This window comes from Coloeus monedula (assembly GCF_965178545.1).
Source record: "Coloeus monedula genome assembly, chromosome: 19".
Taxonomy (NCBI): Eukaryota; Metazoa; Chordata; class Aves; order Passeriformes; family Corvidae; genus Coloeus; species Coloeus monedula.
Window position 1 is genome coordinate 1,572,378 of NC_138799.1, and position 14,456 is coordinate 1,586,833.

Consider the following 14,456-nt stretch of genomic DNA (forward strand, 5'->3'; position numbering starts at 1 on the left):
ACCCCCCTGCCATGGGCAGGGACACCTCCCACTGTCCCAGGCTGCTCCCAGCCCCAATGTCCAGCCTGGCCTTGGGATCCAGGGGCAGCCACAGCTGCTCTGGGCACCCTGTGCCAGGGCCTCCCCACCCTCACAGGCAAAAATTTCTTCCCTATATCTAACCTCAATTTCCCCTCTTTCAATTTGAAGCCATTGTCCTGTGTCCTGTCCCTCCACCCCTTGTCCCCAGTCCCTCTGCAGCTCTCCTGGAGCCCCTTTAGGCCCTGCAAGGGGCTCTGAGCTCTCCCTGGAGCCTTCTCCTCTCCAGGTGAGCACCCCCAGCTCTCGCAGCCTTTCCTCCCAGCAGAGCTGCTCCATCCCTCTGCTCATCCTGGTGCCTCCTCTGGACTCTCTCCAGCAGCTCCAGGCCCCTCCTGTGCAGGGCCTGGGGCAGCTCTGCAGGTGGGGTCTCACCTGAGCACAGGGGCAGAGGGGCAGAACCCCCCCTTTCCCCTCCCCTGCTGCCCACGCTGGGGGCTCAGCCCAGCACAGGGCTGGATTTTGGGGCTGCCAGTGCACCAGGAGGGAGAGAAAACCCTACAACCCCCCAAACCTTTGGATTCCCACCCCTGCTTAAGGACACAAGCGCTGAGCTCTGCCCGAAGGAGAGGATTCCCCCAGGCAGGGACAAGCAGGACGGGTCCCCCCAAGGGCACTCACGGCGATTTTGGCCTTGACAGTGGCCAGCTTGTCCTGGGCTGCTGCCAGCTCAGCATTGGCCCTGTCCAGCGCCTGCCTCTTGGGCTGCACCTCGCAGAACACGCGGTGGAAGCGCACGATGTTCAGCACCCACGAGCACAGCCCGGCCGCCGCTGACGACTTGGTGGCCACGAACTCGGGGTTGAACTTGGGGTCTTGCAAATAGGGCTGCAGGGCTTTGAGGCAGTTCTCGTGGATGTTCTCCTTGTTGAACTTGATCAAGGAGTCCAGGAAGCTGTCTACCCTGGCCATGGCCACTCTGGCTGCTTTCCAGCTCCTGTCCTTGGGTATCCTCCCTGCCGGGGCTGTCAGCACCATCACGGCTGCGGTGACGTTGCTGACAGCAGAAGGAGGTGACCCAAAGGACCTCAGCTCCGTCAGATTGGTCTGAAAAGGGGAAAACAAGGTTGTTAGATAAAAACAAATGGGCTTTCTTTTCACTCTGCCACTAATAGAGTCAGGCTCCCAGGCTATCAATCTGATAAATTGGGCTCCTCTCGGCCCCAGCAGCGCTCCCTTTAGATCACTGCTCTGCCTGTTTGCAGCACAGCTGCTCCATTCCCTGCTCCTGACATCCCACCTGGGGCCAGCACAGCACACTGCTCCTCCCCACACTCCTGGGGGAGCAGGAAGCTTTATGCCCTCTCAGAAGATTGGGATAAATAAGAATGAAACCTATAGGAATAACCCCCAGGCCCTCTAAAACAACCTTCAGAGCTTCCCTTCATGCTCCCTCCTACCCCAGCTGAGATGCCAATGCCAAAGCCATCCTCTGATTCCCACATCCTGCAGCCCTCAGAGTTCAGGGAAAGCAGCAGCTGAGAAGGAGCCCAGGCACCCTCACAGGGCAAGCAGCCAAACTGCACTGGAGGAGCCAAAAGGGCATTTTTGTCTCTAACTCCTGATTTCCCAACTCTTCAAACTCGCTATCACATCTGGCTTTGCAGATTTTTATTTTGCAGGTGCTCTGCACTGGGTCTGTCACAACCCACATGCCATTCATCATGATCTATGTAATAATGACCTCAGTTATCTTCTATATATTTGTAATTATCTCATATATGTACAGACTTATCTCTCCATAACACTTTAAATAGCTTCTCAGTTGGCCTCAGTCACTCTCACTGCCACCAGCCCCTGCAAAAGGCATTACAGCAGGTGACAGAGGGGCTGCAGTAGGTCCCACCCACACAGCCAAAGCCAGGCTGAGCCAGTCCATGGAAAAGGAAAAGGAAAAGGAGAAGGAGAAGGAAAAGGAAAAGGAAAAGGAGAAGGAGAAGGAGAAGGAGAAGGAGAAGGAGAAGGAGAAGGAGAAGGAGAAGGAGAAGGAGAAGGAGAAGGAGAAGGAGAAGGAGAAGGAGAAGGAGAAGGAGAAGGAAAAGGAAAAGGAAAAGGAAAAGGAAAAGGAAAAGGAAAAGGAAAAGGAAAAGGAAAAGGAAAAGGAAAGTTTAAACTGTCAGGAACACAGAGAGAATTAACCCTGCCAAGGCTGAGCAGGGCCAGCTGTCCTGAGAGCAGTGTGGCTCCGGAGGGTTCTGGAGGCACCAAAAGGGAGTATTTAAAGCATCAGAAGGATAATCCAGCACAAACACAGGAGTAGAAATCAAGGTGGGTTCAAGGTGCAGCTGATGAGGAGGAAACAGCCTGGACATGTCCCAGTGGCCATGGCTGCTCTCCTTTTGCAGTGTCACAGAGATGTCCATGCATCCACACCCTCACTGACTGTATGGATTCATTACTGGATTGTACTCAACAGCTTTCTCACTGTTTTCCTTATTAATGTTGCAAATAACCCTGCAGCCCAAGGAAGATGACTGAGATAGTTGAGAAGAAGCTGTACAAACACATACAAACATTGTTGATCATTCATGTCAGCGAGCAGGTCGGGCTCTCTGACACATTCCCAGTCAGCAGGTAAAGGAGACTGTGGCTTCCACTGCTCTGCTACTGCTGCTTTACAGCTCCCTGGAGAAAATCCCAGCATTTTCCCCATCTTTGCCTAATGAGAGATTCCACAGCTCCAGCACAAAACTGGAACTAATGGAGAGACAAACATTTTCCTCTAGCACAATCCTTTCCCTCCCGTGAAGGAAACCCAGAGCACACATGTCTGCAGCACAGCTACCTCCTTCCCAAAGGCTAATCCAACAGAAACCCTGTTCTGGATGACTCCAAGGTGCTTTCCTGTCCCCCAGCAGGGCTGTGATGGAGCCATGTTTTGAGGCCTTGCTGTGCCTGTGGGTTTTCCAACTGCTGCTGCCCCAGGACACTGCATGAGCTACAGACCAAAGCAAAGTGCAGGTCCATCTCTCAGGCACATCACAGAATCACAGAATGGACCAGGCTGGAAAAGACCTTTGAGATCATCAAGTCCAACCTATGACCTAAAACCTCCTCATCCACTAAACCATGGCACTGAGTGCCACATCTCAAAGTCTCGGGCTCCAAAGGGGAACCCCTGGAGCGTGCTTGAAGGACAAACCTTTCAAGGTACAAAAAGTTTTCCCAAAATCAATCTCCTGCAATCAGAGCAATGCTTATCTCCTGATTACACATTTTCCCAATGGCATCTTCCTTCGGACCAGCTTTGCCTGCTCCTCTCCATGGCAATGAGTGGTCCAGCCTCGTGGGTGCTCTGAGTTCCACCAGGAACCCCAGAATCACAGAATTAACCGGGTTGGAAAAGACCTTTGAGATCATCAAGTCCAACCTATGACCTAACACCACCTTGTCAACTAAACCATGGCACTGAGTGCCACATCCAATCTTTTTTTAAACACTTCTGCACCAGCAGGGAGGAAGCTGGAGGAGGGACAGTACAATGCCCAGAACTTGTGCCATCAGATGACACAGCCCCTCTACCCCAGTGCAGAGGAAAAACACTGGGTTCCCATGGGAATCCTCACCCTACCTTGTTGAGGGTGTTGAGAGCAGCCTGGGCAGCTGCCAGGGCAGGCTCAGCCTTGGCCAGGTCCTCCTCACAGTCCTTCTGCTTCTGCTCGACCTCCTGGGCAATGAGGGCCACCTTCTGCTCCTCCTCATCGGCCACCGCCTTCTTCCTGCTCACCTTCTCTGTCTCCACACCCACCACCTGGATCAGCTTGTCAGCATCCTCATTCTTCTGCTTCAGCTCCACCTCCTGGGCTGCCAACTTGGCCTTCAGCTCATCCACCTGCAGGGCAGAGACGTGTGTGGGAGCTGGGCTGCCCTGCCTGCTCCTCAGTGCCCAGCACGGGCTCACCCTGCAGCAGGACCCAAGGGCAGGGAGGGCCTGGCTGTCAGGCAGAGTCCTGGCATCACAGGGGAGCATTTCTGGCCACTGCCAAGAGCCTGCTGCTCCCTTTGCTCGTGGGACACATGGTCCACACGGCAGAGCAGGCTGGAAGCAGTGAGGAGCCCATCAGAGAGCCCGGCTCCAGCAGGATGCACGGCTCTGGGAGCTGACCCAGCCCTGCTCCCGGACAGAGGGACCAAGGCAACACGGACACTGCTCTGGGCAGCATCCAGTGGCAAGGAGGAGGAAGCATATTTCAGATATCCTTGGGATGATTTCATACAGCCCAGGAGCCCCATCACACACCAGGCACGTGAAGGGAGCTTCTGTCATTGTAAAGCCAAAACCCTCAGCTTTGTGCACGAGCTCTGATGTCACATCCCCCCGGACAGAGGTGTGCAGGTGCTGTGCCTTGGGGAGGTGACAAGGGCTGCAATTCAGCCACACTTGAGCCTCTCAGCCTTGCCACCAGCAAACCCAGGCACATGGAGGTTTGGAGCAGGACCTGTGCCCCAGGAACTCCCCGAGCCTCCTGCTCACCCTGGCACACCCTGACCCTCCCACCCCTGCAGCCTGGGCCCCAGGCACAGGGCAGGGGCAGCACCTGCTCTGAAACCATTGGTGCTGCAGGCTTGTGGCAGGAATCACAGAGCCATGGAATGGTTTGGATGGGAAGGGACCTTAAATCCCACCCAGTGCCACCCCTGCCATGGGCAAGGACACCTCCCACTGTCCCAGGCTGCTCCAAGCCCCATCCAGTCTCGCCTTGGGCACTGCCAGGGATCCAGGGCCAGCCCCAGCTGCTCTGGGCACCCTGTGCCAGGGCCTGGCACCCTCACAGGGAACAATTCCTTCCTAACACCATTTTTCTCCCCAGGAAGATTGCAGTTGGGATCTGCTGACAGCTCCAGCCCGTGGCAGAGCTCTGAGGGTCAAGGGGCTTTAAATGTGATGTCAGATGGGCTTGAGAAGGGATGTCCCCTTGAGATGGCAGCCAGGAGGCCACCAGCAGGGCCGTGGTGGCAGCTCCTCACACCCTGCTCACAGCAGGAGCCCTCAGCAGCGTTTGCCCAGGGGGAAGCTCACACAGGCTCTCACCTGCAGACAGAAAAACTCCTGCTAAAATCCCCGTTTCAGTGAATTTACCCAGACTCTGGGCAGACCACAGAGGCTTTTGCTGCCTGATATCAATCTCATAAAGGTTCACTCAGAGCTCCTGGGGCACATCTTTACCCACACAAAAATCCTTACAGGAAGGGAAGCCAGACACTCGTTTTGGCTATACCAGAAGGGAGAGCACAGGCTGCAATCCACAAACTGAAGCTGTTGACATTTGGCATCGGCTTCACGTGGAGAGCAGTTTTTCAGGGCTCTCCACATGCCCTCCATCCATCACCATCCCCTGCTGCCTGGCACTGTGGGACTGCTCTCACCAGGACAAAGGCACAGCTGTAAATCTGGGCTCACGTGAGCACATAATCCCCTCGTGTGACAAACCCAGCGGCAGCTCCTTGTTCAGCTCCACGTCTCGGGGGCTGCAGGAAATTGAAGTGGGCTCTGCTGATGGCAGATATGGCTGTGACCTTCTGCCCAGAAATCAGCCTTTGTGTGCTGGATACTCACACAAACGGGAGCTCCTGGGGTTTACATGAGCAGGACAAAACAAGCAGGGGATTAGAATCCATGGGCACTCAACAGCACCACAAAGAGCAGGGTAAGCTCAGCCCAGGGGAACAGACAATGCCCTGCCGAGCACATGCAGCAATGGGAGGGGAAATGACTGCAGACATTGTCAGGATTTTAAAAAAGCAAGGATGCAGGAGAGGGACTATTTGCAAGGGCCTGCAGTGACAGGACAAAAGGGAATGGCTTCAAACTGAAGGAGGGCAGGGTTAGATGGGATATCAGGAAGAAATCCTTCCCTGTGAGGGTGGGCAGGCCCTGGCACAGGGTGCCCAGAGCAGCTGGGGCTGCCCCTGGATCCCTGGCAGTGTCCAAGGCCAGGCTGGACATTGGGGCTGGGAGCAGCCTGGGACAGTGGGAGGTGTCCCTGACCATGGCAGGGGCTGGAATGAGATGAACTTTGAGGTCCCTTCCAACTCAAACCATTCTGGATTCTGTGATTCCATGAGAAACCTGTGAGCAGCTTCCTGAGTGCAGAACAATCTGATAAGCAATTAGTAATGTGAGGTGGAAAGCGAAAGAGCAAAGCAAATGAGAAATTCAAGGGTAATGTGCTGTGACTTCATCAGGGAAAGGAAGGGAGAAGCCCTTGCCTACGATCAGAACAGCATGAGAAAAATTATTAAAGAGAAGAAAACCTGGAGGGCAGGCTCCCAGAAGACTCATTTTATCTGATTGTCCCTGCCTTGTTTCAAGAACACAAAATACATCAAAAGGTCGGCGATTAATTGATAGCACCAGCCAGGCTCGAATCTGGAATCCAGTGATGCAATATTAACCAAAGCCATCCTCAGAATTACTCAGCAATGGGCGCTGACCTCTTGGTGGCACACAGCACTCTGAAAAACAAATGACTCATCCCACACGTCTTCCCAATCCATTATGTCCTAATAGGAAGGAGGCTTCAGCTCCCCTGAGTGCTGAGGATGCTTCTGTCTGCAGGGAGAGATGGTTATGAGCTGATGGGAAACATTGCTGGAGGAGAAAGGTTGGTCAACAGCATCAAGGTGTCCGAATCTCCAAAGGACAAAAAAAGGGTAGAGGGGACCACAGTAAAAGGAGGCAGAGAGGTTCTTTTGAAACTGGAACAGCAAAGTCAAAAATACCTGCAGCTCCTGGCCCCACAGCCCCTCGTGCTGAGGCCACTTTGAGCCCACAGAAACACACAAAGCTCACAATTAACTTGTCATGGCACCAAGCAGCAGGACCCTGGAGAACACCAGTGCTGAGCGCCAGTCCTCAGAGCTGAGACACAGCCAGGTGACACCCAGGGATCAAAATCCTCTACTTTTGCTTTGAAAATGCCCCTCCACCCCCAGCACATCACTCCCAAGCACAACCTGCAGATGACACAGCTGAGAGAGAGAGAGAGGACTCATCACTTCCTCAGCCCCAAGACCAAGCATTTCCACGGGTGAATGTAAAGTTCAACCTTTTAAATCCATATTCAAGATTGAACATGCTGGTGTGATTTCCAGTCCTGACAAACATCCACACTCTGCTTTCAAATCAACAGCAGATTTGACTGTTGCGCACATCTGGTAATTTAGGTGTTTAATTTTAGGCCCCCAGTGCTAATTTTAAACTCGAATTTGACATATTTGTCCTCACTGCTCTGCATCTTAATTACCTGCACAAGGAGGCACCTCTCACCCCAGCCTCACCCCAACCAGACACAAACATTGTGCTCTTTCACCCTTGTTGTGATTTGATTTTCCCATCCTTCCCATTGCCTCCAAGTCCTCCACCACTGCTTTGTGGCTCATCAGAGAGCCCTGCCCACACAGCAGCCACTGAAGAGAAGCCTGAAGAATGCAGAAGGGTTCCCATGAGTCACAACAGACCCGGGGACTTGTTCTCAAAAGATTCATTTCATATCAGCTGCTCCCAAAAAATAAACTTAATCCATCTTACCCACCACTGGGGACTCCTCAAAAAACAGCAGCACCCCACAGGTCCATCAGAACTACTGCCTGCATGGGCGAGGTGAGGTCAGGTGAGGTCAGGTTGTTGGAAAATATACCAAGTTTCAAATTTTTGATTTTATAACTTCAGTCAGGTTTGTTCACCCCAAGGAAAGGGAATTGAAGTTTCTTTCCAGGGCATTGCTCCACCAGGCAAGGCCTGATGAACTCAACACCTCAACAGACTGGGAGTAGCACAGAAGATACACAAAATACAATGACTGTCAACGGCCATTAATGAACATCAACCCCAAACATCACCCCTGGCATGGTCAGAGACACCTGGACTGGGAAAAGAGAGGTAAGAGAACCAAGGAATGAGGACCTAATTAGCATCAGAGGTGAAGAGATCTGTAACCAACAGGAAACCAAATAGGAAGAACTCTGTAACTTGGGACCAATGAACACTGAACCAACGAATCTCTCTGGGTTTTGACTGTATAAAGTTTGTGACAAATCTGGTCAAATCCATGTGTCATGGAAGGATTTTCTCTGCACACCTGGGCTATGTGTGGGTGATTTTGGTTGCACATCCTGGCCAGAACAAAGGAATGCCTTGATTCTCTAACACTAAAAATATTGTTGGAGGGGTTTCATTTTTCCCACAGTTTCAGTGGTGAGGTGAGGTCAGCACTGAGAGCACGGCCTGGTCGCTCTGGTGGGTACCACCAGTGCTCTCTGCTACCCCTTCCCTACAAAGGAGATGCTAAAACCTGCACAGGACGTGGCATGTGCTCAGCCCTCCTGTGCCCTGCTCTGTGAGCAGAGGCTGTTTGAAGGGAGATGGAGATATCAGTGCTGAGAGGCACCAACCCAGCCCATCCATCAGCCCAGGCAGGCGCGTGTCCCCTGGAGCGTGACAGACGTGACTGATGTCCCCAGCGCTACCCAGAGCGGGTGTGTGGAAGGGGATGGACCTGCCAGTCCTTCATTCTCACCAACCCCCCTGCACTCCTCCAGAGCAGCTTCAGGACAGCCCCATTTGCCACTGTAGAAGCTTTGCAAGCAAACATCTGTGAGAGTTAATAGGATATGAAATGGAGAGAAAAATGGGAGTGCAGCAACAGACGTAGGTGTCACTGCAGAGAGGTTTGGGAAATACCCAGAACAACTTCCAGTCATTGCCAGAGGAGAGTGCCAGTGTGAGTCTTTAGCAGGGGGATTTTGGGATGACTAATGTGCACTTCAGACATGTATTAGCTTTCTTTAAAGATGGATAGCATAATGGAAGGAGAAGTGAACATCAGCCTCATTTTAACAGCATGCACTATTTAGTTTGAAAGAGTCTTGCTGAAGTTATTGTAGATTTCCTGGATGCAGCTCCAAAGATCACTGACTGTCCTGTATTTCCTAAGCTGTTTCATCACCCCAGCTGAAATTTAACCACTAGAAGAGGATGGCAGAGACAGCTGGATCCCAGTCTCATTTTATTTACTGAAATCTTTCAGTTACCCCCAAACAGCAGAGACTGGACACACACCTCTGCATTCTCCTTTCCAGCACAGAGCATCACTTCTGCTCCTCCAAAAACCCAGCTGAAGCCCAGACTAGAGCCAGGATCCAGCAGAATTTTTTTTCCCTGTAAAGTTCTCCCTCGAACCAGACAAGAGAAACAAGGAAAACCAACCCCAAGGGGCTCTGACCTGTGCAGAAGTGCTCTTGAGCTTCTCCAGGCCATTCTCCAGCCGCTCCATTTTTGCCTTTAAATCCTTGTCCTTCTTCAGCAGCAGGTTCTGGTAGAGTTTGATTTGCTCCAGGAAGGACTTGGGGGTGGTGTAGTTGTAGCGGCGCTCGTTGCTCAGGTACAGCCGGGACATCTCGTTGACACTGATGTGGACGTGGGCCATGAATTTGCTTATTGAATCTTTCACTGAATCCTAAAGGGAAGATGGGGAGATGAGGAGAAGTTGTTTTAAATAGAAAACTATATATAACACAGGTCTGTGCTGAATAGAAAGGAATTTGGTAACTTTTCATTCTGCTGCAGCACAATCCAGGATGTAACACCTCAGCTGATCCCTTTTCACTGTTATCTCTAAAATAACTTTGTTGCTCGTGTACTTTATACCTCTTTTGATATCTTTTTATCTCACACATTATCTTATTCCGAGCAATTTCTCTACAAAATAACAGCTCTTATAAGTATAAATTTGGGCTTTTCTTCTGTACAAATGGGAGAAGTGCACACTCCTAAAAAGAAACATTGTAGACTTTATTCTTCCTAAATCCTGCCCAGACAAACTAAATAAACAGAAACAAATCTCTATTCTAATAGCAGGTTGTCAGCACTGGGAACTTGACCTATTTTTGCCCTTGAGAATTCCAGAGGCTCAGACTCAAGTGGGGAGAGCAGAGCGTGTGTTCCTTGCAGTGCTCAGGAGCAGCAGATTATTTTCTGTGGGTGTTTGGGGCTCCCTCTGTGCTGGCAGAGCCGTCCTTTCCCTGGCAGTGCCACCAGCACCCAGTAACACACCAGGCACACAGGAGCGTGGGGCCCGTGGCTCTGCTGCCAAGCTCCACAACCCTCTCCAAAAAACCTGGAACGTGCCTCAAGGATGGTTTGGTTGAGTTCAGCGCACTTCAGTGCTACCAGTGATGGACAGACACCAGCTGTGTGTCTGTCCTGGATGTGTTGGAGTGTCGCAATAGAGGGGAAACCCAGACGCTCAATATGAGTGATCAGCAGGAATCTGATTTATTGATTGTACCAGAACTCCTTATATACTAACAATAATAGGCTTTATGCATATTCGTAACGGCGCATTCTAAGTGGTTCACGTCGACTAAGCTGATTCTAAACCCCTCCTTAGACCCCCTCTCGTGGTCAGCAGTTCTGCCTTTTTCCCTGGCCTTCTAACCACAGATGTCCATTGTTTTGCTGCCAAAACCTAACCTTGCTGGCTCTGCAAATAAACCCAGAGTTCAGCAGTAAGGCTCAATGGTGGTTCAGTTACTGAGCAAGATACATGTAATATTCTGTAACTTCAGTTGTTAAACAGGATGTGTGGTGCATTGTCTTATGAGCCCTTGCTCTGCTAGCTGCAAGGGCCTATGTGCCCGTTCTCACGCAGCCAGCTTCTCAGATCAGCAAGCTGCAAAGAATCTGTATATCCCGAATCTATATGTCCCTTTTCACGTAACCAATCCCTCACATTGGAGGGCAACCTCACCCTCCTTTCAGCAGTGCCCACCTGCTGTGAGACACGGAGCCACTCCTGGCTGTAGCCAGCCCTGTCCCCAGGGTCCCCTGGCAGGAACCGTGCTGGCTGCTCACCTGCAGGGTGTCCATGTCCCGCAGGAAGCGGAGGCTGACGGACTCCAGGGCCTCCCGGGGCCACGGCTGGAAGCAGTCGATGGTGGTGCAGCTGACCAGGGCCGGGAACCTGCGGCTGCGGAGGCGCAGCTTGGGGCCCACGGGGGACAGGCACAGCACAACCTGCGGGGCACACGAGGGCAGGGAAGGAGGAGCAGGGCTGGAATCTGCCCCTGCAGCCCACCTTGGGCTCCAGCAGCCCCTTCCCAGGGAGGATCCCACCCCACCAGCTACAGCAGCCTCTGTGCTGGATCACTTGCGCTGTCTAAAGGCCCCCGGGTGATGACACAGACGGTGTGTCCCGCACTTGAGTGCACCTTCATGCCAGTGATGCCATGAAGATTTTTGCCTTTTCTTTTATACCCCTGTTATACCCCTGTTATACCTTTTTATAACTTCTGTATTCCCAGTGCTTTTTGCCTACATTCTTGGACTTGTTTGTCAAGCTGAGAGACTCAACATTTTAGAAGCTTCGTAGCCAGGGATCAGTGTGCCCCAGAGCCCAAGGTCCTCTCCAGAACACATTCTGTAAACCAAGATAGAACCATCCAGGGGAAGGTTCCTTGGGGAAGGGGGGCTCACTTGAGCCTCTCATTGGGGAATCTTTGATAGATATGCTAATTAGTAAAACCTATAATGTTATACCCAATGTTGGGGGAACACACTGGAACACATGGGAACACACGAGAAGAGAGACACAGAGACACAGGGAAAGACTCGGCAGGGTGCATCTCGGTGCACATGACCTGGACGTGTGCACCTAAGGATCCTCAAGAATAAATACCAAGGTAAAATCCCTTTTCCCCTTCTAACCGTGTGTGCCTCTTGATTTTAAGACCAGGAAAAGGCATCACCAGCACCAGGCAGCAAAACATGCCAGGCTGCAGCCCAACCTCCCCACGGGGCAGCTCAGAGCATCTCCACCCCACACACCTGCACCAGGGTGGATGGAGAGCACCAACCCTGATGCCTTCAAGAACCTGGAAATAAAACACCACACTTTGGAGATAATATTAGTCCAGGAGGCAGCAGAAAGGCTGGTCTTTATTGGAGGCCTCCAGGGGCAGACATGGAAAATGTCCACACAATGCCCACCCCCACCTGGGGTGAATACAGTTCTGTAAGTTTAGCAAATTGGCATATTTGACAAAAATCACCAATTAGAGACGTAAGAGGTGAGAGAATTTCCCCCCTCTCTAAATCCTCCCCCCTCAGATGGAAACTAAACTTTGTTCACAAAAATGTGTCTCGAAGAGCTGTTTCTGGCCTTGGCTCCCAAAAAGAACCAAGATAGGAGAGGCACCTTGTACCCCCCAGGGCTTGGGGCTCTGGAATGGGTTTTGTGTTTCTGCCTAGAGAAAAAGTTGGGAGAAGTACTGGGACCAGCTACTAATGCAATAATAGGCTACAAAGGTGTGTGTAAAGAACACAGAGAATATACAACAGGAGAAAGGCAAAAAATCATTGGGCACCAGCCCCTCCTGCTCCACCTCACCTTCAGCTGCCGCCGAACACGCTCGATGAAAAACCTCCAGCAATTCTCCCTGGAGTCCACCAGCCCCCGGCCTCTGACTTCATTCCTCATGCTGCTGATGATGTTTTCCACTTCATCATCAGGGAAGAGATCCGGGATTTCCCCTAGGAGAAGGGGACACATTTGGGTTTACAGGTCTGGATGTCATCGGAGTCTTAGAGCAAAGGGAAGCTGCTGCCTCCCTCTCCAGGGGCTCAGGGAAGTCCCTTCCTCAGGTAAAACCACTGCAGCAGGCACCCCCGGGCCCCAGAAGCAGCAAAGGGGCACAGAAGGTCATTGTGCTGAAAAATAAACACCCCTGACAGCAAACATCCCTATGAAACACAAGGGAAGGGAACATAGAATAGAGGCAAAGTACAGAAAATCCCTTTTTTTTTTTAGCTCTGCAATCTAATTAGATTACAAAAGAAATATTCAAATCCCTAATATGCCATAAGTGATACAAAATCATTGTAGTTTTGCAAATGCATTAATTACACCAAAAGGTTTTGCAGCTGTTCAGGGCCATTTCCAGGAGTGGCCAAATAACTCTCAGATCACCAAAATATTTTAAAAGTTAAAAATCTTGTAAAAACTTTTAAAATTTACTAGTTAAGCAGCTGACTGCCAAAAATGCACCCAACCAACTTCTTTTTTTTTTATTATTGTTTCCTTAATTTATCACATATTCACTTCCTTTCTGGCTTCTGATTTGATTAAAATCATCATTACTGAGTCAGATACTTTCAATATGAGCACGAATCACTTAGGGAAATAGACTCATCAGAAATCTGCTCATTTATCAAAAAGATTAGAACATATTTTGTTCTAGATGATGATAACAAGAGAAACAAGTAAGAAAGACACCTTCCACTATCCCAGGTTGCTCCAAGCCCTGTCCAGCCTGGCCTTGGACACTTCCAGGGATCCAGGGGCAGCCACAGCTTCTCTGGGCACCCTGTGCCAGGGCCTGCCCACCCTCACAGGGAAGGATTGTCTCTTATCCTGTCACTTCAGACCCTTGTCCCAAGTCCCTCTCCAGCTCTCTTGGAGCCCCTTTAGGCTCCAAGGGGCTCTGAGGTCTCCCCAGAGCTTCTCTTCTCCAGGCTGAAGAACCTCAGCTCTCTCCTGAGCTTCACCTTCAGTTATCAGGTGTCTGTGCATCTGCACCACATGTAGGAGCTGGTGGGAACTCCTCCCCACCCTCCACATCAAACCTTGTCCTTGCTCCTGATTACAAAATCATCACAGCTGATTCAGATGGGAGAGCATCAGAGCTTGTGTGCTGCTGAAGCCATCTGGCCACCAATGTACAGCCACACCTCTGGAGCTACTCACAAACAGTTGTGCTGCTGATTCCTCACCTCTCCCCATCCCTGCAGGGACCCAGCTGGTGCCTTCCCCACCCGATTCACAAGGCAGAAAGTGGCAGGGAGGCAGTGGCAGGGATCTGCCATGGAAAATGGGGACATGCCCACTCCAGGTGTCCTTCGTAGTCCTGGTGACACAGCCTGCACCCCCAGGGGCTTGGGAACCGCAGCACACAGGGATGCTCATCCACACACACCACAAAACAGAGCGCTGGCATGGACACCGAGTGCCCTGCAGTGCTTTGGGTGAGCAGCAACTCAAAAACCCCAATGCATCTGGAAAAACAACAGGGAAGGGACTGGCGTGGGATAAGCAGCCAGGTGACACACACTGACACAGCCACCCCGTGGCTTTGCTTCATCCTCCAGCTCGCAGATACTCAGCCAAACCCTGTGTCCAGAAACAACCTTAATTCAAGAGGTGGATGCACGAGATCCCCCGGTGAAACTCCTCACCTGTGATACATTCCTTTGGCTCTGTCCCCAGCTGCACTATCCCAGCAGACTTGTCCCTTAGCAGCTATGTGCAGAATCCCAAGACATATGGAAAAACGGGTACAAGACACAAGGGAAAGACAAGAAATGTCCCAGCTGATGGAGT

The 14,456-nt window shown here is 51.5% G+C and overlaps 1 protein-coding gene across 1 annotated transcript in view; it reads right to left on the bottom strand.

The window, feature by feature from the left end:
- Positions 1-14,456, bottom strand: part of DNAH9 (dynein axonemal heavy chain 9) — a gene marked incomplete at both ends in the record, with an annotated part of 144,840 nt that overhangs the window by 75,241 nt on the left and 55,143 nt on the right. The window contains 5 exon segments of the mRNA XM_082294246.1: positions 700-1,125; positions 3,650-3,910; positions 9,303-9,536; positions 10,934-11,095; positions 12,468-12,610. Coding sequence (XP_082150372.1) covers positions 700-1,125; positions 3,650-3,910; positions 9,303-9,536; positions 10,934-11,095; positions 12,468-12,610 — 1,226 coding nt within the window.